We start from the raw sequence: 25,892 nt of genomic DNA, 5'->3' as shown, positions 1-25,892 counted from the left end.
TGAGAGAGGCTATTCTTGGACCCATGCTGACTTTTAGTAAAGGCAGACTAATTGGAAAGAGTTAATGAGATCAGATCAGAAATGCAGGATGTATTCAGATAAAGGTGAGCAGAAAGAACTTGCCTGCAGAGGAGTGCATCAGAGGCGCAGATGTAGCAGGAAGAGCAAAAAGGGTCTCATCTGAAAAACAAACAAATAACCTCAGCAGAAATAAAGGCTAGGCTGAAGAAGGGAGAAAGCACGCAAGTAGTCAGTTCCCAGTAAATCAAACAGATCCACAGCCAACATCTACACCCCCAGAGAACCACAGAACTAGATACCAGTTGGGCAACTGGTGAGAGGCAATTCTCCATGTACAGCGGGATCTTTACTGAGGGATCTCCACCCTCTTAGCCAGAGACCAGTCTTAGGGTAAAGATACACCACAGTAGCTACTCTTGATTTTGATTTTCCAAACTTCCACACCACTGAGCAGCCACAGTGTCTCTAGCACCAGGAAGCACACACCTGCCATTGACACCGACACACCGCCCTGAACCAGCTCACTTTGTCAGAGGGTCTCCTGGTGCCGACTAACCCGTGTGAGAACAGCACCTACAAGGAGACTCAGTTCAACACTGGGAAAAGTTTAAAATTACTAAAGTAAGCTTTGAAACTCCCACACACAGAGCACTGAGCAGGCACGCTGACGCTGATCAAACTGGTGACAGTCAATTCTGCTCTATTCTAAATGACCGTACTAGTCGCTTTGCATTTACATCTTTACTATTTTTGCTGTGTATAATGTAGACAAGCTTCCAAATGAAGGCATCATTTCAGCTGCCTTTGGCATGATCCAAGGAGCACATTTTGTTTTGCTGGATTTGTTTTAACACTAATATTTCACCAGACAATCCCAGCTCTCCAATTTCCATTCAAAGAACTACATAAATGTAAGGAAGGACACCCTTCTCCTAAGCTAAGGAAGTCGCTCTCTTTAAATGCACAATGGTGAGAAGCTGGACAATCCCAGTTTCATATTCCACGTTATCTGGACTGAAAGGATACAACTATGACATTTTACTAAGCTGCATGAAGCACTGAATGAAAAACCAGCCTAGAAGCAGCAATACCAGCCATCGTTAGGAATCAGGCAAATCAAAACCAGTCCTTATCTGTGGCAGCAGCAGGATTTTTCCCAGGTCCATCGTGGCCTGCTGGCACTACGTTAATATAAAAATAGTAACATTTAGGTAAATATATTTCATTCTAAAGAGTGCATAAAGTTTTCAAATTAAGGTTGTTAAAGAATAGCACATAGGCCCCCCTCAAGGGGGCCTACGAGAAAGATGGGGAGAGGCTGTTCAGGAGGGCCTGTTGTGATAGGACAAGGGGTAATGGTTTTAAAATAGAGGGAGGTAGATTCAGATTGGATATTAGGAAAAAATCTTTTACCATGAGAGTTGTAGAACACTGGAACAGGTTGCCCAGAGAGGTGGTGGATGCTCCATCCCTGGAGACGTTCAAGGCCCGGTTGGACAAGGCCCTGAGCAACCTGATCTAGTTGGAGATATCCCTGTTCCTTGCAGGGGGGTTGGACTAGATGACCTTTGAAGGTCCCTTCCAGCCCTAACCATTCTATGATTCTATGAATATTTGCAATTTACATTAATTGTTTCAGCAGAGTGCAAAATTATATTATGGCATTTCAATTAGATTTTGAATTTTCAGTATAGACATCAATAATCTTTAGTTTTGCTATTTGCCTGGGCACAATCAAGTACTGAAAAAGTTAATAATTTTCTTTTTAATTAAAAGCATAGAAAAATAGAAGCAATTGATTTTAAAAGATGAAAGGCAAAAAGCAAGAAACACGACAGACCCAGCAGCACACACATAATAATCCAGTAAAGCACAGCACCAAGGTAGTTTTTGCCTTGGCATTGAACCATGACTTTCTGCAAAAGCAATGCCACTTCAGGATACTCATGACCTGTCTGGGTTACTCAAATGAATCTCATCAGCCATTTTCCAAAAATCAAGTCTCCTCACAACCTATGTTTCCTGTCACAATATACAGGCGGTTGGTTTTGTTTTGCAGAATATTGTTATCTTCAAATGATGTTTATAATCCACAAAACACAGCAAGATGTAAGAAAACAGAGCAATAAAGTCGGAGTGTAGGACTCAGTATTTAGAAGCTTCCTCAACTCCTGCTGGGCCAAAGGGATTTCTGTTCCGTTTTCTAGAAATTACATTTTCCTATTAAGGACCACACAGAGAGAAACCTCACTTCTCAATTTAGAACACGTTAAAACAGTCGTACAGTTCAGTGGTGGCAAAAGCTTTTAAAGACAAAAACCACACTGGAGGACGACTGATCAATCTGTGACACAGTCACAGAACCGCAACGCTCATCCCTGCACTGCCAAGTATCACCTACGCCCTCGATGTGAGGAGATGCTCGACTCCGCGTGCCCTGGCTCACCGGGATCTCTTGGGCCAGCACACTGCTCCCAAGGAGCCCACTGCCCCTGGAGACAGGCGAGCAAGTCACCTGCTTCGGAGAGTGAAGCAAGGGGCTTCAGTGAGAGCACAGCTTAGGACTTACCAGGCCAGAGAGCTTCTCTGCCTGCCTCAAAATGAGGCTTCCATCAGTACCACAAGAGCTTTTTCTTCAGTTCCCGGTGTGTGTGGTACACCAAGGGTTACCGCTGAGCTTTGGATTTTAGGCTAGCAAGCCTCAGGGTTTGCACCAAGCAGCAGCACGCTCTCCTTCGCTCTCAACGTTATGCCTAGATGGGCCAAGCAAGCAACATCTGACCACAGATGTAGGACTGTCCCTCTGGGTGCGTGCTGGAAATACCTAGTCACTTGTTGGTTCAACAGAGCAGTAGTGTCCTCACGCTCCACGCTTGAGCCAGCATCAATCCATCACCTCATCTCTTACCTGCCTACAACACGCTCCCCACGCGCAACCGTTACTTGCTGGAAGGGGTCTACACGTTGGAGCAGAGAAGAGGGGAGAGAAAGGAGGATGAACATGATGAGACCTGATTGTGCAGCATGTAGACAAAGGCCCCAGACACCCCAGAAGAAAAGCACTTCATCACAGGGAAACCAAGAACAAGTCAGTGGAGTGGGAATGCTGAAAATTTAGAAATAAAAAGACTGAGGCCACTAGGGTAAGGAGGCAAAGACAAAAACACACAAGTCCCTGAAGGTGCAGCACACTTGGTGTCCAAAGATCAACTGGAATCTCGCCCCAAAATTCTACGCTTAAAACCTTTTTAGTATTTCCCAACTCCAGAGGGAGAGGTTTCAGTTTCTGGTGAGTAACACTGGTTTTAGGAGCACGGACACTGATTTTTCACTGCTCCATTAAGACAGCACAAGGCAGAAACTCCCACTCCTTCTCAGGTTTGGCTTCCATTTACTCAACGCAGAAACACACACAATAGTTATGCCAGTCACTGAACTCCCAGGTTCTCTTAATGGAAGGATATTATGCCCACACCCAAACTTTATTTTCCACACATAGCTGGGAGTGTGAAAAGCAGTTACATAAAAGCAGTATTTCCTAACCAGCCAAGGAGAACCACCCACCTTCCCTCCGCCCACATCGGAATGGCATTTTTCCTGCTGAAAGGAAGAAGATACAAGGACTTTTTCCTGCTGTGGGCCCTGCGTAACACCTCCAGGCAAGCAGGGAGAACAGAGTAGGACCTCTACAACTCCCACAGCAGTACGACTGCCAACTGAACCAACCGCTCTCTTCGGATCGTAATTCAAAAGATGCAGTGATAGGAGCACTGTTTTTTCCAGAAACAACATTTGCACTGAAGAATCCTTACCTCCAGTGTTGGAGGTTAGAAACCTTTCAGAAACAGAACTCTCTGGGTGCTTTGGGAGATAGAAGAATAAAAAAAAAAAAAAAAGGCAGCACCCAGACTCAAAGGCACACCACAGGGAGCGTGCAAAGCACTTCAGCCAAGCTTGCAAAGCAATCCCAGAGAACCAGCTGCCTCTTCCCACCCATTGCTCAAGTGGTAGCACTGGCAACAGCCGACAACAAGGGTAGTAAGTTTTGTAATAAAGTAGTAAGTTTTGTAACAAAGTACTATGTTTAGTAGAATAAGTTCGTTTGTACAAGAAGTTTGAGGACAGATCCCTGAGTGGCTTTTCTATTTGCATATGAATGGCACAAATTAGGCGATTACCACTAGAATCAAGTAAAAAAACCCTCAGAATAACCATGTTCTAAGTAAGTTACTTTCAAGTAAAGGTGCATATTCAAAACTCCTTTCTTGACGTACAAAGCCGGCCTTGCGTGAAGCTTTGCTCTAGTGAAAGATGTAAAGAAAAATCTAAGTAAAGAAGTCTTCAGTTTTTACTAATCGTAACAAAAAATCAGTAAGATGAACAGTTTGGTTACTGCTTCCATCAGAAGACAGATTTTTTTTTTTTTTTCCCACGAAATACTGCAGAATGAGACCTCAAAATGAACACCACTAGATCGCCAGGAGAAAAATCTTTACTCCACATTTTATCTGCTCAAAAGCCGTAACGGTGCAGGTTAGTGACCTGCCTTCAGCAGACAGCTGAAGACAGACAGACCTCCTGTTTGGGAATGGTGTCACTTTATATTAGTTACTGAATTAGTCCAAGCGATGGTTTTTAAAGAGAACTTTCTAGACAGACTCAACCTTGCGCAGGTGATCTTACAGCATTCAGTAAAACACTAACATTATACTGAAGTACATACACCTGTATATACTGAAGTATATACACCTTGCTGTTGTGTTTGGGTTTTTTTGCTGTTTTACAGGTTTTTGTGTGGTGGGGTTTTTTGTGGGTTTTGGTCTGCTTTGGCTTGGTTGTTTTTTGGTTTTTTTTTTTGTGGGTTTGTGTTTTTTTTTTTTTAATATCCACATATATGGACATATCTCCCTAATGTGAAAGGAAAAGCATTTAAGGAACATCAGAACTAAGTGATGCACAAAGTGATCCATTCTCATTGCATTCCTATTTTTAACCAAAAACGTTCTGCAAATATTCCCTGAAGAAAAAAAAGGCAACTCCCCTGAACAACCCCAATAGCTTCTCCTTTCAGTAGCATGACCTCTCATACTTTAGAACTTTGTATTATGATTTCAGCTAAAACATAAGATCCACCAACAAGAAATAGACCTGGTTGGTTTAAAAATAAAAAAAAACTTGACACCAGCATAACAAAGAGGTGTCATATTAAACTCTCATTTTAATTTTTGCTGATTGCCCACTAACTGGTGGTGTTAAAAGACACCAATATTACCAGCATAAAGCTTTATATTTAATATCAAGGTTTTGGATCAAAAGCAGAGAATAAACAGAGAGAGATTTCCCAGACAAATAAGAAAGGGAGAGTAAAGTTAGCTGCAAAGATTACCAGAGAAAAAGAGAAGAATGTTTAAAGTGAAAAAGTAGTAAACTGACAATTCTGAGAAAAGCAATTTATTTAAAAAAAACGCCCTTCCTCCCCCCCCAAAAATACTTGCCAACAGAAAGCAGAGGGCTCAAGTCTAGTCACAGAAAATAAGGACTCGACAAGAATGTGTTCTGTCCCTCATCCCTGGATTTCTGGTAACTGATGTGCCCTTCCGTTGCTCTCACACACAACTCCTCCCAAGCAGCAGGTGTGTGGTAAGGCACATTTATTGTTCTGATACTCTCCTTATTTTTATGTACCAGCTCAGCAATGGGAACAAGAAACACAACTATTTTATTTTCTACGTGTAAACACAGAGCGAATTTCATCCTGATGCGTAATTTAGCTTTGGTAAGAGACAGTATTAGGCTGCTAGATGGCAGTTTCAGTCTTCAGAAAATAAAAAAACATTTCCTGGGTTAGTTTGCTGGATAAAGTACTCTATTCTTAAAACACATTAACAAAAAAAACACAGTTGACAAAAATAAAGTCTTTAAGAATCCACTTCACCTTTGCATGTTTAGAAAATAAGCAAAATGCCTAACAAAGACAGGGAGTGCTTTTATCTTAGGGACCTCACCACAATGGGACACTGATTTTGAAGGGCCTCTCTTGTTTAAACAAATATTTAACAATAAAAGAAAACAGGGCAAAATTAATACTCAAAGGAATGACATCTGTGACATGACTCACATGCAGTGTAAAAGTTACATTTGCAGCAGTCCCTCTAGGGCTGAAATGAAAGAGAAATTGTCTGCTGCTTCCATGCACCGAGCTGTTAGTTTGTCAACAGTGGAGACTGCTCCAAGCAGCATTTCTGATCTCAAACCATTACCTGAGCAAAACGCACATACCAGTGCTACCACAAAGTTTTACTCTTTTACAGATTCAAGAACTACAAAAATCTCAAAAGGCTTTTGCAGACCAGTGCAGGACCCTCACACTTCAAAACCACAAGGAGGAACTGCCATGGCTTTTTTCTCTCCTGCCTGTGTCAATGTCCAATTATGAGTAAATTGTTACCTCTTGCCATAAAGCATCAAAGACAACATACCTGGCTGCCTAAAACTTAAATTAAATGATTTCAAGGAGAGTCAAGTTCTTGGATGCCTTGTTTCCTACCACAGCGTAAACAGGGGCACACAACTCACAAGAATTTCCTGAGAAAAGCAGCTGCCTACACAAACTCCATTTAAATCATCTCCTGTTATGATACAATTGTTCCAAATACGGTATTTCACCAAATATTTAAAGAATTCAAGATAAAGATCATTAACTATTAAAAGCATCTTTTCACATCCTTAGATCAAGCTGCAGAGCCACAGCAAGCAATCAGGTTTTCCCATTTGGCTCTTTTTAGTTATACGTATAAGTTTATAGAGAGAAGTTTCCAGTTTGGGAAACTCAGACTGCAAACTACTGGGAAATCTTTGAGGAAAGCATACAAGCTGCTACAGAAGGCAGAGAGTGCTGAAGATTTAAGTGAAAGCAGGAGCTCTATTTTAACATCTTGACAGCATCAGAGCTAGGGTCACAAAAGGATCCAAGAGATTTGATTATTAACAAAGGCAGCTGTGGGTCGTCTCAGGCCTCCGTGGCAATTCCGGCCAAGTGGCACCGTGCATCTCTTGCACAGCGAGTTGCACTATTCTGCAAGGAGATTTCTTGACCTATTTCAAATAACACAAAATGAGAAAACGAGCTCAAAACAAGCATTTTGAACAACGCTTGCTGCTTTAAGTGTTCTGTTCATGGAAACACAAGTCTCCAGCAGGAAGTGTTTTCTTACTGTCGAGGCAGAAACCTATAACCAAACTGGTCTAAGCAAGTTTTTTTTCAGTATCACATTTACATGGTCCAACCTGCAGCAACTTTTCCTCTTTTGGAAAAACTGCATTTGAGGCGAGCTGCCCAGCAACGCAGATACTGTGAAGTGCACAACGACAGAAGGTATGAGCCATTTCATCTTCTTTTGATAAGCTATAGATTAAAAAGCAAGCCAGACACTGCAATACCACTCCCCTGCATTACCGACTGCCAACCAAAGCAAGAACAGATGGACAAGGAAGATACGTTACTTCTGGCTCCATGACAATGCCCAGATTACCAAAATAAGTACCCACTACTAGGGTGCTTTAAAAGGGCATTAAATGCTTCAGACACCTAACTGCCAGCCTCACCTCACTCCTGCACCCAAACGTTTTGATCAGTAACACCTCGGGCAGGATCCAAGCAGCATTTCAAGTTTCAGCGAACGGCTCTATAATGCCACTTCCTATTAAAATCCCTGAGCCATGTGAGTGTCACTGTGTCTCTTCAGAGCAAGGACAGAGTTTTTATCTGTCATATTTTGTTACAAAAAGTAAACAAACAAAGACAGAAGTCACACAGGTCAGCTCCAAATAAACTTTTCAGTATTCTTACACCAAGTACAACAAGAGAACAAGGAATTCTCAGAAACAGGAGGCACATACCTATCACAGACCAGCAGTCCACAGCGGCTCACCGCGAGAAAAGTTAAATCCTCCAAAGAACGAAGATAAACCACTTGGCTTCTGTGCATAAACTCAGCTCCCCAACAAGAAGTGCCACACAGATTAACCTGCCTTCTCCCTCAAGTGTATCAACTGATCTAATCACGTAAATTCTGCCTCCTTACAGAGTTTTAACATCGGGTGGCAGGTAAGTATTAACATCAGGTGGCCTTTATTAATGCCAGGTGGCCACAATCAACATCAACTGTTCACAGCCCATATCTGATGGCTTGAAACACCCCCTTCCCAATCACAACTATATTTAATATATGATCATGATTCTGTGATTGTACAATCACAAATATATTTAATAGTGAGGCTCAGAATGAATCTAGACTGATTTCAGATATGAACACTCACAGATCCAGAATTTATATTCATATATCTATAATTTAAGTTATTTTAATATATTTAATTAAAAAGAAAGAAGCACAAAGAAATAATCTAGTCAATTGCAAACACATGTGTCCAGCTACACATGGCTTTAAAGACAAGTTTTCATTCTTTGGCAATAGTTGTAACCAAAAAAATACTACGTAATTCCTCTAAAACTAAATAACTCTTCCTTAAGGCTCAGACTCTTCAACCATACGTTGAAGTAACAAACTGAGATTCGAGTTCTGGCAGTGCTGCAAGGCAGAAAAACACAATAATTATACCAGAACTTATTCAAAGGCAGGAGGTCTAAGAATCCATGCAAATCCTATCATTATGCAGACATTATCCAATTTAATTTTGGAGATTATACCAATCATAAGATTCCCTTTCACTGATTTGTACAGATGGAATTTTTCCCTGCTTTCCCCACAATTAAACAAATTAAGCAGTATTTAGATTAGCAACTTTAACATTGCAGAAGAATATATTTATTAGCTAAATTAATCCTTAAAGAGCGGAGATGCTACTGATTTAGCATCTATTCCCAAAATGTTAGTTACCTTGTGTGACAAGCCTCCGATATAAGAGCTCACAGTCTGTAAAACAAAACCAAATTGTCACATAAGACACCTTTGTCTCAAAAGAGGGGAAAAGAATATGGACATTCATTAGAGAATTCATTACAGCCATTAGCATTTGTGTAATTATGGTTTTTTATGAAATGAATACAACAGTGTGACAACTACATGCGCTCTCCTAATGTCTTTCTCAACAAAGAGAATGAGGTACCAAGCAGCATGGCACTTCCTGAGTTGCAACAGATTTTGATCAATACAGGTTTTACCTATCCACTTCAGTTTTTGGTCACTTAGACACATTCACATACACACAGATTTTCATATCTAAGGATGTGATCTTTTAAAGAAAAAGCGGGTTCATAACACTAGAAATTCATCCCATCCCTTTGCCCTTTGAAAAGCATTTCTCAAGCTGAAGGCATGAACACTTGAAGGCCTGGCTAAAGCCCAAGAAAGAAGCAACCTTTCTTCCACCACTACCACACACATTTTTATGTTTCCTCCAGATCTTGCTTGTTCCTTTCAGTTCTGCAGCTCCAACCTGCTTTTGAAGGCCTCACACACACTCTTTCATCTGTTTTCCTTGGCATTCATTTCCTTACCACACACACAGGACAGAGGACAGGCATTAAGGAATTTTATCTTCTGGCAGAAAAGAGACAATAGCAGAGTTCGAGAAAAATTGTCACAAACCAGTAAGGACTGGATAACAAGTAGCATTTTGACATTAGACCAGCAGCATCTAATAGACTGAGAACATTTTTAATCGGCAACAGAAAAGCTTATATTTATCTCAGTCTTGTATCTTATTTAAAGACATCTTAATTAACATATTCTTCCTAGACAATGAAGTTGATTACATGATTGCCCTGTTCATTAAAAAGCTGCAAGTTAAAGTTCACAGGACATTCCTAAGACACAAAGCAAATCTTCCAGCAAAACCAGGGAGGGTCAAACTGGTACTCCTGACACTTCTACATGAGGGGGGATAAAAAATAAAATAGTTACAAGTATTCTTTCTTTATACATCACAAAGTAATAAATGGAGACAAACCCACTAAAAACCATGGGGAAGAACAGTAATTTAAAACCATCTCTAACTTAAAATTCTCGTATTTTGACAGCTGCAATGAGCAGCAGATTGATTATTTCCACTTGAAAGATAAAAACATTCTATGGAGATAATTTGATTTTCACAGACTTTGTGAATATTAATAAGCCCATTATTTTATTGCTATTGTAATAGTTCTTATTGATGGAAATACCAATTAAAAAAGCTATCTACCAAACATATATCATGTGGCTGTAGCCCAGCGATCTCAGTGCTAGCTGTACTGTGCTGCCCTAAAGCACAAAACATCATGCAGTGCTTTCAAAGCGTAACAGGAGTCACTTCTATGTTAGATCATAAAACAAGAAATAAAAAACCACACCTGAAAACATACTCGACTGTTCTGCTTAGAATAGGTCACAGTTCACTATCTTTTACTTGCTGATAACAGCTTTTTTCCTTGTGTTTTCTAATGCAGCTTGACAGTTACACCATTTTCCTCCTACTTCACGCATAAGCGTTTCCGAATATCTCAGGACAATTTACCTGTAAGCTACAGAGGCTTTACATCTTCTAGCCAGCAAAGGAGCCAGAACTATTGCCTTGCTTACAAAATATCTAGAACACAATGGGCATTTTCAGATTGAACTATGCATTGCTGATTTTTGTATCTGAGTTTCATCGTTACTATAGTAACATGCCAGCTCAAAAAAAGGCTTATTTCATGGAAAATATTATCAGAAAACAAAGAAACATAACTCGAGCACCTCAAGTTGCAGATTAACTGCCTTTTGTTATTCTAACAGCTTCCCAGCATACGAAAGCCAGACTGATCTGATGACAGCCATCGAGCAGCTGGGTGTGGTAAAATGGACACTGGAACAGGCAGGCAAGGACACCAACCTCCCTCAAAATCGGGTGGCAAGCAGCAAAGACCCCCCCTGGAATTCATACAGCACGGGAAAACTGGTCTCCAGCGTCAGAAGAATGATGCCTATATACCTTCTGCTAAGTAGCCAGGCTCCCAGACTGAGTGCTCTCCAAAGTCCTCATCCTCCTCACCCTTGGCACTGGAGGAAGAAAAAGCAAACCCAACATCCTCGCAATATACCAACCAGAAAGTTATGCTGGAAAAATGCATCACAAATTACTGAATTAACACAAGATGCATCTGCAAGCCACTTGGGAATCTCATTTTTCCAACCACAGATCTACTTCACGATTGTCTTTTCACCATGCCAATTGCCAATGACCACAGTTTATTTCCTCTCCTCAAAGTTTGAGCCTCTTGACCTCAGGCCTTTATATTCCAACCACCAATGGTTTGTAAACCATCTGTAGATCAGCTGTTGCAAAAAGACTTGACGCTTTCCTAGCAACTTTGTACCAGTCAGCAGGAGAAAACCACTGACCAGGAGACTTAAATGTTGTCCTTGACTCTTAGACAAGTGCTGTCGTTAGCGGTTACCATAGATAACCAGTGGTGATGCAACAGGGTGGACAAGATAGCCATCACTTCGAAGACATGTTGTAAACTTCCTTAAGTAGAGATACGGAGGAAGGGAAAAAAGGGCAACCAACAAGTAGTTCTTTACTGTCTGAACCTGTGGTTTGCAGGATTTCATGTCCAAGGGGAAAACTCCGAATGTAATTCAAAAGTTCCCTGAGGGCTACGTCATTATAGGGTAGGTAGAAACTGTGTGGTTTTATCCTGGAAAGCAAGGCAAAGGATATACACGCAAAGCAAATATACTATCAAACGTGGCAGGACGATCTCTGCGCATACTTCTGGTTAACAGAAGAAATAGCTGCTTGGCTTTAGAAACTCTTGTACCGGTCGAATTCACAGAATCACAGAATGTTAGGGATTGGAAGGGACCTCAAAGGATCAACTAGTCCAATCACCCTGCCAGAGCAGGACCACCTAGATCAGACCACACAAGAACGCGTCCAGGTGGGTTTGGAACATCTCCAGAGAAGGAGACTCCACAAACTCTCTGGGCAGCCTGTTCCAGTGTTCTGTTACCCTTACTGGGAAGAAGTTCTTCCTCATGTTTAAGCGGAACCTCCTGTGTTCCAGCTTATATCCATTTCCCCTTGTCCTATCATTGGATGCCACTGAGGAGAGCCTGGCTCCATCCTCACGGCAGTCACCTTTTACATATTTATAAACATTAATGAGGTCCCCTCTCAGTCTCCTCTTCTCCAAGCTAAAGAGACCCAGCTCCCTCAGCCTTTCCTCATAAGGGAGATGCTCCACTCCCTTCATCATCTTTGTGGCCCTGCGCTGGACTCTCTCAAGCAGTTCCTTGTCCTTGAACTGAGGGGCCCAGAACTGGACACAATATTCCAGATGCGGCCTCACCAGGGCAGAGTAGAGGGGGAGGAGAACCTCTCTCGACCTACTAACCACACCCCTTCTAATACACTCCAGGATGCCATTGGCCTTCTTGGCCACAAGGGCACATTGCTGGCTCATGGCCATCCTGCTGTCCACCAGGACCCCCAGGTCCCTTTCCCCTGTGCTGTTCTCCAACAGTTTAGTCCCCAACTTGTACTGGTACATGGGGTTGTTCTTACCCAGATGCAAGACTCTACACTTGCCCTTGTTGTATTTCATTAAATTTCTTCCCTTACAGAAGAAGGTCCCACTGTGCTAGATATCGCACATGCACATGACAATAAAACCAACCAAACAAAATCAAATAAAGAAAACCAAATAAATAACACGATCCCTTGTTGAACTCACCTAGATGGGAACACAAAATACAAAAGGGAAGATGCTAGCTTTACTGTATCAGTCAAACTGCTGGTTACTCTCCTCCCCATACGTCACTATAATGGAAACTGTTTAACAGAAAAAAAATAATCATATTCTACCTTTGAAAGACCTCAGTTATGACCATCTCCCTTACAGCTTTGCTGACTACATTTGGGAAGAGAAAAGGTGTTGCACCTCAAATAAACACTGAAGATCAGTGGGAACATATTTTAACAAATGAAGGGTGCAAATCAGAGTCACCAGTGGTAGTATTCAAGGACAGCTCTATTTTTTTCCAAGTCATGCTGCATTCCATCCTTAAAAATCCACACGACTCCTCTGTACAAGTCCATGCTTGCACAGCAGCACACCAGAAAACTCAGCAACACAGAAAAAAATGTCAAGAGTGTATATGTTGCTTCAGAGCTTGTATAAAACACAAGTTACAGGATGTGCATATCCCCACTGCAGGATGACACAGCCAGCAGAAGCCGATACAGATCATTTCATCACCACCTACTGCAGCTGGGGTCAGCCTGGTGAGGGTGAACTCTAATCCAGAACAGTTTGTGTGCTCCTGGTACAGCCTGGGGCATCCCTGCTGCCCTCTGCTTGACACTGCCTGGCACGTAAGCAAACTCTTCATGAAACCTCTCCTCAACACTGACGAATTAGAACCAAGTCCTATAAAACTAAATGGGAAAACAAGACTAATTAATAAACTGGCCCTTCAGAGCATTTGCACAATGAACTGAGGCAGAGTTGCAGGCAACTGACACACAAGGGGACGTCTTTACTCACTTTGGATGCAGGTCTGTGGCCAGTTTGGTGGGTTTAATACAGGAGTTTCTTCTAAACGGATGGTTTAACTTTGTATCACGACAGCCTGTTCCAGGAAAATGATACATAACCTGCCTTCACAAGCCAAGCAGCAGTAGGTGCTGCTAGATCTAGGGCTATCAAGATGGAAAGTGGTATCTTCTCAGAGTTTACTAGTTGATCTTACTTTGGCCAGCCAGTAAAAAAAAAAAGTGCATTACTTTTACCACATAGAACTACCTCAGATTTGCTTTTCTTTGCACTGTACATAAGTTTAGGTAATCAAAAGATTTAAGCAGTAATCTCTCAAAAAGAATTGTGATTTTTGCTACCTGCATAACAGTCAGTAGCCAAGCAAGAACTGTCCAGAAGAGCGTACATCTTACTGCAGTCCTCTTGCTTATTTTCTTCGCCAGCAAATATTTATATGAGCTCTTAAGAAGGTAGGCTGCTGACACACAGCCAGAGACTTCCACTGCATATAATTATGTCACAGTCTCTTACAACAATGACACTGTATACTCCCAAGTATGTAACTAATAGTAATTGCAAAGACTTACTTTTAAAAACACCTCCAGATGTATAAATAATACATTTTAATGGGCCATCAAGTAGTCCAGACATTTTCTCTATTGTTAGACTGACAAAAACCAGCACCATGGCCTACTGCGGCTAAAAGGATCCCTACTAATCTTTGCATACTTGCTACAGGCCGTGCTACTTTCTCCTTCTCCTGGAAATACAATTTCAAAGCTATTTGCCTCAAATTCGCACTAAATCAAAGCCTGAGATTTTAAATATGAGGAGAATAGAGTATTTCCTAAATTTCTAGATTATGAATTACAACTCTTGAGTTATACCTTAAATTCACACAACAGAGTTGAAAGTAAAGGGCACCGTAACCCTCCAGAAGGGAGGGAACCATCACGGAGACGTGGCTATTCATGCCACAAGCTGCAGGCACCAGTCTGATTTTGCCAATTTCACAGCAAGACTGAAAGTGAGCTAATTTGAACCCAAGTTAAATATTTTGATTGAGATAGCATTAACACCGACTGCTAGATGAAAATAAAAAACACTTGATGTTTAAACGGATGCTTAACACGCTCAAAACTAAGTACTCTTGCACCTGAGAGGACAAAAATATTCATGACATAACTAGATAATGCTTTTGTCAAAACAATTTGTTCTTATCTAGTAGCTTCAAGTTCTTAAAACATAGCCTATAATATTCCAGCCCATCATTAGATGAGCATTGTGTGTTACAACACCTCGTCTTTGGAAACCAGGCCTCCCAGAGACGCGGGTCCTTGCTTCAGAGCTCTAAACTCATCATCACTGATAAATTCCATCCCCTCCAATTAAGTCTTATAAAAGAACTCTGACACCACTTCTCAGCTACCCAACTCTCACACAGTTAGGTTTCCTCTACTCTATTAGAGAAGATATATTTCAGGAAGTACTGTGCTCCTTGTCTTATCCTTCAGGATAAAAATGAATCAGTCCTGGAAATCACACTTTTATCCCTACTTTTCAAAGCAACACCAAGATTTAGTTGGTCCTGTTCCTTCCATTCTGTTCTGCTCAAACCTTCAACAGCTCCACTCAAATAGCTTGCATAGAAAAATATCTGTTCATCCATCATATAGGATCCCTCCTCTTAAATCTGTTGCAGGATTTTTGTCATCGTCTGTCCTCCAAATGGTGGAAATAAAAAAAAAAATTAAATCTCCTCAGTGTATTGCTACACAGGGAGCTACCAAAAGAACAAAAAGAATAAGGTTCATGAAAAACAAGAGCATAACTAATCATAAAGTCCTGTCACAAATGCAAACAAAATGTGTTGTGAACCCCCCTCCCAAAATTAAATTCACGTTGAACAACAGGCCTTTTTTGTCATTGTTCCAGATGCTTTTTTTGGAATTAAATATTGAGTCTCACGCTCACCCGTACCATGACATCAAGTTATTATTGAAAGCCTGCATCTTTAGAACATATACAACAGCAATGAAGGTAAGGCTGCACCATTATGACAACAGGCACCTCGATTTGGTCCTTTTCACCGTTTTAACGGCCTCAAGTCATTTCCTGTATTTTAACCTAAGCGAAAGCGGAGCCAGGGCACAATCGCAATCCGCACGCAACACTTGAGTCACGCCGGGTCAGCTCCTGGATCAGACCTTGCGAGAGGGGGGCTGGCACTCCGATCGTTCTTGGGGCGGCACGCCCGCCGCTACCGCAGCCCCCCAACACTGAGCCCCAGGCGACAGCTACATCTTTACACCCAGCGCACAGCTGCGGCCGTGCAGGAGGCACACGCAGGACGCGAGGCGGGCGTTTTGCCCCAGCGCTGCCACACCTAGGCAGGAGCAGTCCGCACGCCCTGCGTGCTTGCACACGCACTCCACGAGCTTGCCTTCCCTTCCCTTCCCTCCCGCGGTTTAGGATGCACTGTCTGAAGCCGCAGAGCAGCGTTGCCCACACAGGGCCGCAGAGGGGCCCGTCCCCGCACCTCTCCTCCCCTGGCTCCCTACCTTGCGAGGCAGGTTTAGGAAAGGAGGCAGCGCTGCTCCTTAATTCCCTTCCCTCTCCGCTCCCAGGGAGGGCGATTTGTTTGAAATGAGTAAGATTAAAAGCATCCGTGTTCCCCTCCTCCCCCGCGCTCTCGAGGGTGCCCGCCGCAGGGCTGCCCGGCACCCCCCCCCCGCCCAGCGGGTGCACCGCGCCCGGGACAATGCGGCGAGGGGACGGGAACGCCGCAGCTCCGCCGCAGGCGGGTTTTGGGCCGGGGGAAGCCCCGGCCGGACCCTGGCGGCCGTTCCGGTTCCCTCGGGCCGTGCCCCGACGCCCCTGCCGTGCGACGCGGCCGTTGCCAGGCGGCGGCGGCGGCCTCGCCCCCGGGCGGCCCATGTGCGAGGCGGCGGCCGGGGCGGCGCTTCCCCCCTCCCGCCATTAGCATAACAGAGAGGGGAGGAGGAGGAGGAGGAGGAAAAAGAGAAAGAGAAGAAATTAAAAAAAAAAAAAAAAGAAAGAAAAAGGGGGGGAGGGGGAGCCCTTTTTCCCGCATGAGCTGCGGCGGGGCCGCGGGAAGCGGGGCCGCGCCCCGGCGCGGCGGAGGGGAGGGAGCGATGCCGCAGGAGGCGGCCAAGGGCCGGCAGACAAAGAGAGCCTCCCGGGGAGGCGGCGGGGAACGAGAACCGGAGCGATTCGGGCGGAGGGCCCGGCTGCGAGGACCGCTGCCTCCCACCCCCCGCCCGGCCGCCGCCCTCCCCGGCCCCGGGGCGGAGGCACTCACCAGCCGAGCCGGAGGAAGACCCTCTTCTCCGGGGGGCGACGGGCTCGGACTTGGGCGGCTGGGGCTCGGCGGGCCGAGCGGGGGCCGAGGGCTGCTCCTGCGCGGGGGACGGCGTGGTGGCGGAGGAGGAGGAAGACGAGACGGCTCCCAGGGGGCTCCAGTCGGGCTGCGGTGGCTCCGGAGCGGCGGGGCGGGGCGGCTCGGCGGGGCCGCCGAGGTCCAGCAGCTGCGGCGGCCGCTCCTGCGAGGCTGCGGCGGGGGCGGGAGCCGTGGCGGGCTTCCTCTCCATCACCTCCAGCTGCTCGTCGAAGTCTTCGTCCTCTTCCTCCTCTTCGTCCTCCTCTTCCTCCTCCTCCTTCCCGTCGTCGAGCACGAACTGATAGTTAAACTGGGGCTGCTGCGGCCGCGCTGGCCCCGAGGAGGAGGAGGAGACCAGGGGCGACTGGTCCAGCTCGTCCATGGTGCCTGGAGGTGACGGAACAATGAGCGGCGGCGCTGGGGCTGTGCCTCTGCCGGCTGCGGGGGGAGGGCGCGGGCTGCGCTGCCGCCGCCGCTGCGGGACCCAGACTCCCCGCCCTGGTGAGTCACGGCGGGCGGAGGCGGGGGGCGCGGCCGCCTGCCCCGCCCCGCCCCACTGAGTGACGGCGGCAACGGCCAGTAGGAACGGGAGGGGCCGCGGGGCCGCCAATGAGGCGCGGCGCTGGGTGCAACCGCCTCATGAATATGTATGAAGGGGGCGGGGCCCCGAGCGATGGCGAAGGGGGATGGAGAAGTCGGGTAAAGTTCAGTGCGGAGAATGCGGGGTGTGGCGGGGCCCACCGCCCGCGGGGGCCGGGGCGGGGACCGGGACCGGGCGCGGGGCCGGGCGGGCCCCACCTGCGCACCGCCCGGGGACGGGCCCGTGGGGGCGTGGCGGGCGCAGCCCGGGGCCCTTCGCGTTAACGGGGCGGCGGGGTCCCTCCGTCCCTCCATCCCTCCGCGGGCCGCGCTCAGGCAGCAACGTGACAGACATCTTGTGCGCGCCGTGATTCATCACTTTCCGCCGCCGGGACTGGCGTGACTTTTTTTTAAATCTTTTTTAAGCAGCGGCCAGAAACCCTTAGCGCTCGGAAAAAGGACAGGGTGTCACTGGGCCTGCGGGGACCACCGACCGACCGGAACCCGGTTTCTCTCACCCCGGATGCGGCTGAAGGGTCCCGAGGCATCGCGGGCGGCTCCGCAGTGCGGGGCCGGGAGCGGGGGAGGCTCCTTCCCCATCCCGCGCCGTCTCCTCGGGATCCGCGCGGATCGGCATCACCCCTGCGGTGGGAGCGGAGCCGCTCGGCGCCTTCCTCCGAGGGGATGGAAGTTTTAGCCGAAACATGATGCAAAAAATTGCTGTGTCTGAAAAAAAAAAAAAAAAACAGGAGACGTTTTCAGAAAAGACAGACTTGTTTAACCACTCGTATTAGTGAACAGATCTAACCATCTCCTTAACATTTGAATTTGAATTATGCAACTGGTGCGGGAAGAAATGGCAGCTTGTTCACAAAGCTGGTATACTGGTGTACATCATATACTGGTGCATATCTCTGTGTTAGGCTCCAGTGTGGTCTCAGGCTTTCTGCTCAGAGGGGGAACGTTAGCCTTTAGGGTAACGCTTAATTTAACTAAAATGGCATATATTCGGATGCAGTTTCCATCCACACAGCTACTACAATAAGACCAAAAGGACTTATAATTCTACATTTAACGTTATTATGGATTTTTAACCCACAGATTATTTATTCTCCCACCTGTGCCTGTAGAAAGAGATTAGTTCATGGAAATGTTCAAAGCAAGCAAGCAGTAAGATCAGCGAGACCCGAGAACTTCAGGAAGAGAAACAACAACTCTCCTTCCACTTCCATTCTGGCACGTGGATGGCAGATGCAGCGGAGGCAAAGACACACACATAGTGCTGTTAAGGAGAGCGACTGACGCCCTGGCACCAGGAGACGTTCCCGAGTGGGCTCCACGTAGCATATCTGGGCGCGTGGAGGCGGTGAGCGGGCAGCTCGTTTCATACTGCAGACGGAAGAGTCTGTGGCATGAAACTGGGGATACATCTCCAGCATTCGGTCACTTGCCGAAAAACCAGGACGGCAACACACCAGTGGAGGGACTGTAAGGGGACCCAGCACTGGGTCTAGTCTCAGACGACACACCGTATTCTTTGCACGAACCGTTTGAACCCAAATACCTGAATGTGGGGTGGGATGTTGCTGCTATTTGCATTGGGAAGGCTATTCTAAAACACCTCATTTTCTAAATAACTAGAGATCTTCATCTAATTTCTAGTCTTAATTTGCTCAAGGCCAATGTAAGTCCTTTTCCCTTTAATAATTTTAATTGTTCTTTTCCCTGAATTTTAACTTCTAACCTGCTTAAAGGAATACACTTTGTCCAGCCCTTGCTTTCTAAAGCTGAAGCTAGAGAAGCTCTGCTGTCACTCCTTCCCTTGCGCCTCCAAGCAGCCTTTCCCTGCACCCGATCCAGTCTCAGTTTGGGCACAAGAAGTTCCAGATGGGATTTTTTCCAAGGATGTAGAAAGACATCAATATTCCCTATCTCTACCGGAAATGACTAGAAGGAACGTGAAAAGTATTTTTATAAATACAGTGAAGGCAACACTGTTGTCCTGACGGAGATAAAAATTTTACGGCAGGTAACACTTAACAACCTGTGAGGTCTTTAGACTTCATCTCTTTCCCCTAAGATTTTGTGTCTTCCATTGACAAATGATCCATGTACATTTTCAAGTCAGCTCTTTTTACAGTGCTATAAGGGATGTTACAGTGGCAGCAGGACGGATCAATTAAATTCCATATATAGTTAAATATAAACCATGGAAGTTCTGGCTAAATTCTGTTCCTAGTTTCATTGTTACATCTCTGTTACAGCCACTGGACTGCATATGCATACACAAAGACAGAACAGGCTTGGTGGCTCCCATCATCCTTACTGAAATTTGTATGACACTACTTAGGACAGGGTGTAACCCAACGTTGAGCTCAGCCCAGGGATCGACCTTGAACTTCACCTAGACCTTGAACTTCGCAGCCTTCCAGTACTTAAAGGGGGTCTACAGGAAAGCTGGAGAGGGACTTTTTACAAGGGTGTGTAGTGATAGGACAAGGGGAAACGGATTTAAACTGAAAGAGGGCAGATTTAGATTAGATACAAGGAAGAAATTTTTCACTCTGAGGGTGGTGAGGCACTGGAACAGGTTGCCCAGAGAAGCTGTGGCTGCCCCATCCCTGGCAGTGTTCAAGGCCAGGTTGGATGAGGCTTTGGGCAACCTGGTGTAGTGGAGGGTGTCCCTGCCCATGGCAGGGGCATTGGAACTGGATGATTTTTGAGGTCCCTTCCAACCCAAACCATTCTGTGATTCTATGATTCTAGATGTCAATTATCCTTGAATGGTATTTTTGATCTGGCAGCAATGGTGGGTCCTGAGATGGAGGATCACAGCCCTAGAGCTCTGCTGTAACTCCAGCACTCACTCCCACTTCACCAAGCCACTCAATAATTCCGTTCATGTTTTTAGATATAACTGGATACCTTCAGTCTTCTTTTTACTTATCGATTGCTGTGTCTGCTTGGTGTCCTACACCACTGCCACACTGTGAGTGCATGCAAAGAAAAACTTACCACCACTTCTCTTTTCTACCAGCTAGTCGATTTGGAGGATGTACAGAGGGGAGAGCACTCAGTTCTGGGTAATGTAAATTCTCCAAAAGTTTTTACTCTTTGAAGAAGCTTGATATACTAAGTTGCATTAAGAAATGAGTAACAATCTGGTGATGGCTTTAATCTGAGGAAAAAAAAGAACAGGCCAGATTTAATGACCTTATCGATGAACAGAGGTCTGTAATCTTCAGTGGCATTTTATCCCATTCACAGTAGATGTCTGGGCCTGTAATATTTTACTAAAAGGAAAATTCAGCTTTTGTGTGTACTCATTCATTACATACCAGAAAAGCAAATAGGCTTTTATTTTGAATTGTAAATCTGCACTTTTTGTATAGCAAATAAAAATACTTTGATTGAATGAAGTCTTTATAATTTCACCAGCCAATCTATTTTTCGCATCTCTTGGTTAAACCAGAAAATGGAATTTTAACATTCCATTAAAATACACCCTAAGGCAACAAGGTACTTTTAAAAATTTGTAAAATTTTTAAATTGCAGACACAGAGCCGAAATTAATTTTAACCTATCTAACTGCAGTGATTATTGGTCATCTACAAGTAGGAAAAATCTATATATAATTCAGCTGATTTTATCAAAATACTTGAAAGAGAATCCATCATCTGTTAAAGAGAAATGAAAGGGTTTTTTATTTAGAGAAAGGAAGTGACTAAAGGTCTTGCAGGGAAACAGGAAGGGAGTTCCAGAGAGCCTGAGCAAGTCGAATTAACAAGGGAGAGGAAAATACAGCTCTCCAGTGCTGACACTATACTGCAAAACAGCCTTTCTTTTAGCTCTTTAGAAAAGTATTTCACAACTCTTCTAGGAAGATTGTCAGCCAGTAAGAGTACTTGGATACTTGGATATTCAGCAAGTTAATTTACAAACTTAATTTTCATGAGATGTTTTCGTATAGTGAATTTAGGAAGAAGAGCATTCAGCACGTGAAAAAGGAGCATCAGTTGGGGTGTTTCTGATTTCCGAAGCAGTGCTGGCGATGGCTACGTACTGGCTGGATTTTGTTCTGTCCACCGTGACCTTCTGGCTTGATTTTACCCAGAAGTAATATGATATCGCAGCATATCGTAGACTAGGAAAATAATCGTGGCACAATAATGGGACCAATGCAGTATTGTCACTCCACAGCGGGATCAAACAGAAGAAGAACATTTGGTCTCGGACAGCAATTTAAAAATATGGAGTTAAAATTGCAGGGACGGTTGGATTTCTGTCCCTCCTTTGAAGCTCAAAGTACAATCCTCCAGGTTTCAGGCATCATGTCTTTATCTCTGGAAGGCTAAAACTCTGTGATTCCTTTGTTTTCAGATTCTGCCTGTGCTGTAGTGCCTTAGCATCAAGTACATTTACCGAGCAGGTTTGCCTTCGTTTGAACGCCTGCTGTACTTCCTTTCAAGATCAGCAGTGGGACATTGTGACAAAATCACCGCTTTGTTTACTAATGCACATGGAGGGAAGAAGTGTTAAAGCAGTAGTACTGAGGGATTACCATCTCTTCATGGTAACAGAGTCAGGTTCAGCTTTACCTTCTGTGGGGCCTGTCTTTCAGCCTGGTCCTCTGCAATAATTAACATTTTCTTGACAGTAACTTTTTAAACCTTTTATGTTGTTTAGTGTTCCAGGCACTTCCTATTCTGGAATTGTTTCTAACATCCTATAGGCTGACTTAGATGGAGCCAATTTTACCTTTTTTTTTTTTATTCCCCCAACATTATCTTGACAAATCAAACCAGTCAATTTCTATAGTAAATGTCCTAGTAACTATGTCGATATACAGAATTCTGATTCAGATCTGTCACAAAACATTCTTTAAAACTTCCTCCCGCCAGCTGGGCGCTGAGCTAGTCCATCTGCATAAATGAGTGGTTTATGGACAGCTCTAAAATACGCCAACTGCCACGAGTGCCAAGTTGCCGTTAGCTGTAGCTTGAAATCTCTACATCCAGGTAATTTCCTCCTAGGCCACAGCTTGGTCTGATTAAGCTTTCATTCAAAGGAACCAAAGCTGATGCATAACATTAAAAATGATGTTACAACAGTGAACGAGAATATATTTGCTCCCCATTAAAATATTCCAGCGTTTGAAGTGAATCAAAGCGGTGACTGGTAATACACGATGCTCTCCAGCAAATGTGGCTATGACGTGAGGAATTCACATCACTGAAACTGCACAGGAATTCACTGCTAATTGGATTTTGGTGGGAGGGCTCTCTTCCTTGCAAAGAACCATTAGGTCTTAAAAGACAATACATGGTTAAGATACCCACTTACATCTCACGGACATTTAAGACCCTAAGCAGTGGGGTCCTTCCGCACTCAAAGATGACATTATTTACACCAAAGAGAGATGAGACTTCTGTGCAAAAACCTCAAACACTTCCTGTGGCACTTCCACATTCCTGGATAGCCTCCTATCTAAATACTGACCTCAGCAAAGGCTGCTTAACTTGCAAGACTAACAAGCTCCCAACAAGCAGATAGCGTGGATCTAAACCAAATATTTGCCTTGAAGTCCTTTCCTGTCTGCCCAGTCTGAGGGAGCATGCAGTCAATCAGAAAAGTCCTGCAGTGAAAATAAAGACTAAAGACTTACCTTTCATTACCATAATGATGCAATATACTACTAATAAAATTGAGTCAAATGTGTCCATTTGCATATTTGTAAGAGTGTTTTAGGAAAACAAAGCCATGGGAATGTGGCAGGCTGATGTTCACTAAACGCTTTTTAATACCACTTTCTAAACTCATCAGGTCACTGTAGAAAATTTAAACATACAGGAATGTGAAGTCTTCTGAGCATTCCTAAAATTTTCTAAGGAATCAGAATGAACGGTGAAAATTTTTCAAATTACCCAGAATACAGGTAATCCCCCACTTTAGGTTTAATATTGCTACTCTTCAGCCCCTCACACTTCTAAGAAATACAATTCAATTATTCACTTACCAGTCTGGCCATAATACTTTACACTCCTGAGGAACATAAATGCCACCAGCTTCATTGGACCTAGACACAAAAAATCCGTTCTCTATTAATACCTCTGGCAAATGGATCAAGGTAATATCATAATTACTTTTTCCAGTTCATGTTCTCCCCTCCTGCTTTTCATTTCAACATGAATGCTTAAAATCAGTAAAGTTTAGATCTTGGCATCTTTAAATTTATACCCATGGACATGCCTAAATTCAAACTTTTCAGCCTTAATACTTTAAGGGGTTTTTAGGGTTTTATTATCATTCTGCTCTGGTTTATGTGAACATCCCACACACTTTAAAAGTAATGAACCAGCAATGTTTGTTCCCTGTGTGTCTGGGAGTTCAATGGAGGGAAGAAAGTCCATTGATGCCCAGTACTGATATATTTGCGATGTGCAATTCCCAAGGAGTGCAGAAAGGAGGATGTACTCATTGAACCATAAATTAGAGCACAGACAGAACAGTTTTACAAGTGTAGTTTTAGAGCAGAAACAGAATTTGGATGGCATGTTCCAGGCTCAGAGTATCTAACCTCTCTCTAAACCAGGGGTGCTCAACCAAGATTTCTTACATTCCATTCTTGGAATGTAAAAGGGACTGAGCTCAATTAGCTGAGCAAACCAATTAAGGGGAATATATTCCCTGCATATTCAGGGGAAGATGCAGGTGGCAGGAGCTGATCTGGCAGCTCTACCATTCTGATTGCAGATGTTGAGCTAGTGATGCTACTAGCTCAGGGACTAGAATTGACAATTCCGACAGCAAAAATGAACTAACTAAAATCATGGTATTTTATCTGCATTGTTTCAATAGCTTTTTTAAAACAAAAATGCATATAATTTAAATTAGAAATCAATTTTTACTCCTTTTATGCATTGATATTTACCCACTTAGGAAAGAAACAGCCTGGTAGCCACTATTCAAGGTTATTCTTTTGGCTGCCAAATATGCCTGAGGTGTACACAGATTGATAGTAGCAACATTTTCACCATTACTGTCGAGAAGGTTGATGGCATTGCTACTGGGACTATAAAACTTGACTGTACAAGCACAGTTTACGCTGAGAGCAACAGTACGGATTTCAAATGCCCCACATTGGATAGGTACCAGCCCACCATCTTCTAGCACGTCACTTACTGCTTATTAACTTGTGCCTTGTAACTGCTGTTATCAGACTGCAGCAGCTGGAGCCTCCACTTGAGTTATGGAGGTGTTCTGGGGTCGCAGTGCGTGTTTTACTTCCAAAGACAGAAGGTGTGGCAGCTTTGGAAGGCACCACCAAGACTGTGACTGCTGCTACTTTCTTACGAGTGTTTAGGGAGCTCTTCCTTTTATTTATCTGGGTCAGGCAAAGACAGGACAGCTAACAAAATTTCCAACATAACTACCCTGCTTTCTCAGTATCACATTGAGCTGATCATACTCTGAAGCTCTTTATCTCCCTCACCTTTCCCCACATAAAGCTTTTGAACACTTTGGACAATTTCAGTTAATATGGCAGTGGCAGAAGACTCAAGGATATTAAATTTGTGATAGTTTTGTAAAAATCAGCAGCTAGCTCAATTACAGAGCTGATGAGCTCTCCTGCGGAGGGGGAGCCAGGAGAACTCGGTCGTTACCCATCCCACTTGGGAGCCATCAGCTGGTACGCAGTTTTTACAAGCGTGTCTGTCTTCTACGCAGATGGCAAAACCAAAAAGGAGGATGAGAGAGATAACAGAACAAATGAAGATATTCCAGGATAGAGATGCAAACAATGTAAGACCTGAAGCTGTAGGAAACCTGAATTTGCTAGTTTTACTGGTTTTGGAACTAGTTTCTGACTGTTGTAGATAGGGATGTATTTTAGGTGAGTCATGCCAGTGGAACTGTGGTGAAGGCTACCTAGGTGCAGCCACAGTTTTGGCAAGGACGAGAAAAAAGAGGGAGATAAATCTGGTAGGCTGAATTCTCTCTGCTATATCCTGTGAAAAGGAGCAGAAACAAAAGGAAAAGATCTCGAAAAAAAAACAGCACATGAAAAAGAAGTTACGTAGGGCTACTTTATTCCCCAAAGAAAATCGAGGTTCTTCAGATTTTCTAGGGCATGATGTTTGGCAGGTATCACTTATTCTAAGCTGTTTTCAAATGCATGTTTTCAGTGCAAATATAGTTTTTACTCTTCTCAATGTAACTTTTGAAAAACTAACATATTTCAATAAAAACTAACTACTTGGATACCATGTAACATCTGCTCAAATTACTACTTCAGCACAGGCTGTTAGCTAAGATTAGCTGTTAGAATCAGGTTGCTAAACAGTGCAAGTTTTAATGTGTGAAATAACACTA

At 44.1% G+C, this 25,892-nt stretch overlaps 1 protein-coding gene across 6 annotated transcripts in view; it reads right to left on the bottom strand.

Annotated features, from left to right (window-relative positions):
- The window catches only part of RTN4 (reticulon 4), a 46,884-nt gene extending 29,520 nt beyond the window's left edge, over nt 1–17,364 (bottom strand). Inside the window, exons 1-3 of one of the 6 annotated variants that reach the window (XM_086631912.1) lie at nt 16,863–17,364; nt 8,919–8,954; nt 124–180 (exon numbers count right to left, since the gene is read on the bottom strand). In XM_086631912.1, coding sequence (XP_086488038.1) covers nt 124–180; nt 8,919–8,954; nt 16,863–17,322 — 553 coding nt within the window. In that variant the 5' untranslated portion in view covers nt 17,323–17,364. The remainder of the gene's footprint in view (nt 1–123; nt 181–8,918; nt 8,955–16,862) is intronic. The other 5 variants (XM_086631914.1, XM_086631913.1, XM_086631915.1 and 2 more) reach the window with 5 other exon arrangements.
- Between the last annotated feature and the right edge of the window lie 8,528 nt (nt 17,365–25,892).

This window comes from Tauraco erythrolophus, chromosome 2, assembly GCF_009769465.1.
Source record: "Tauraco erythrolophus isolate bTauEry1 chromosome 2, bTauEry1.pri, whole genome shotgun sequence".
Classification (NCBI taxonomy): domain Eukaryota; kingdom Metazoa; phylum Chordata; class Aves; order Musophagiformes; family Musophagidae; genus Tauraco; species Tauraco erythrolophus.
Note: the sequence above shows the minus strand (reverse complement) of the source record. Positions and strands in the feature narration are given on the sequence as shown.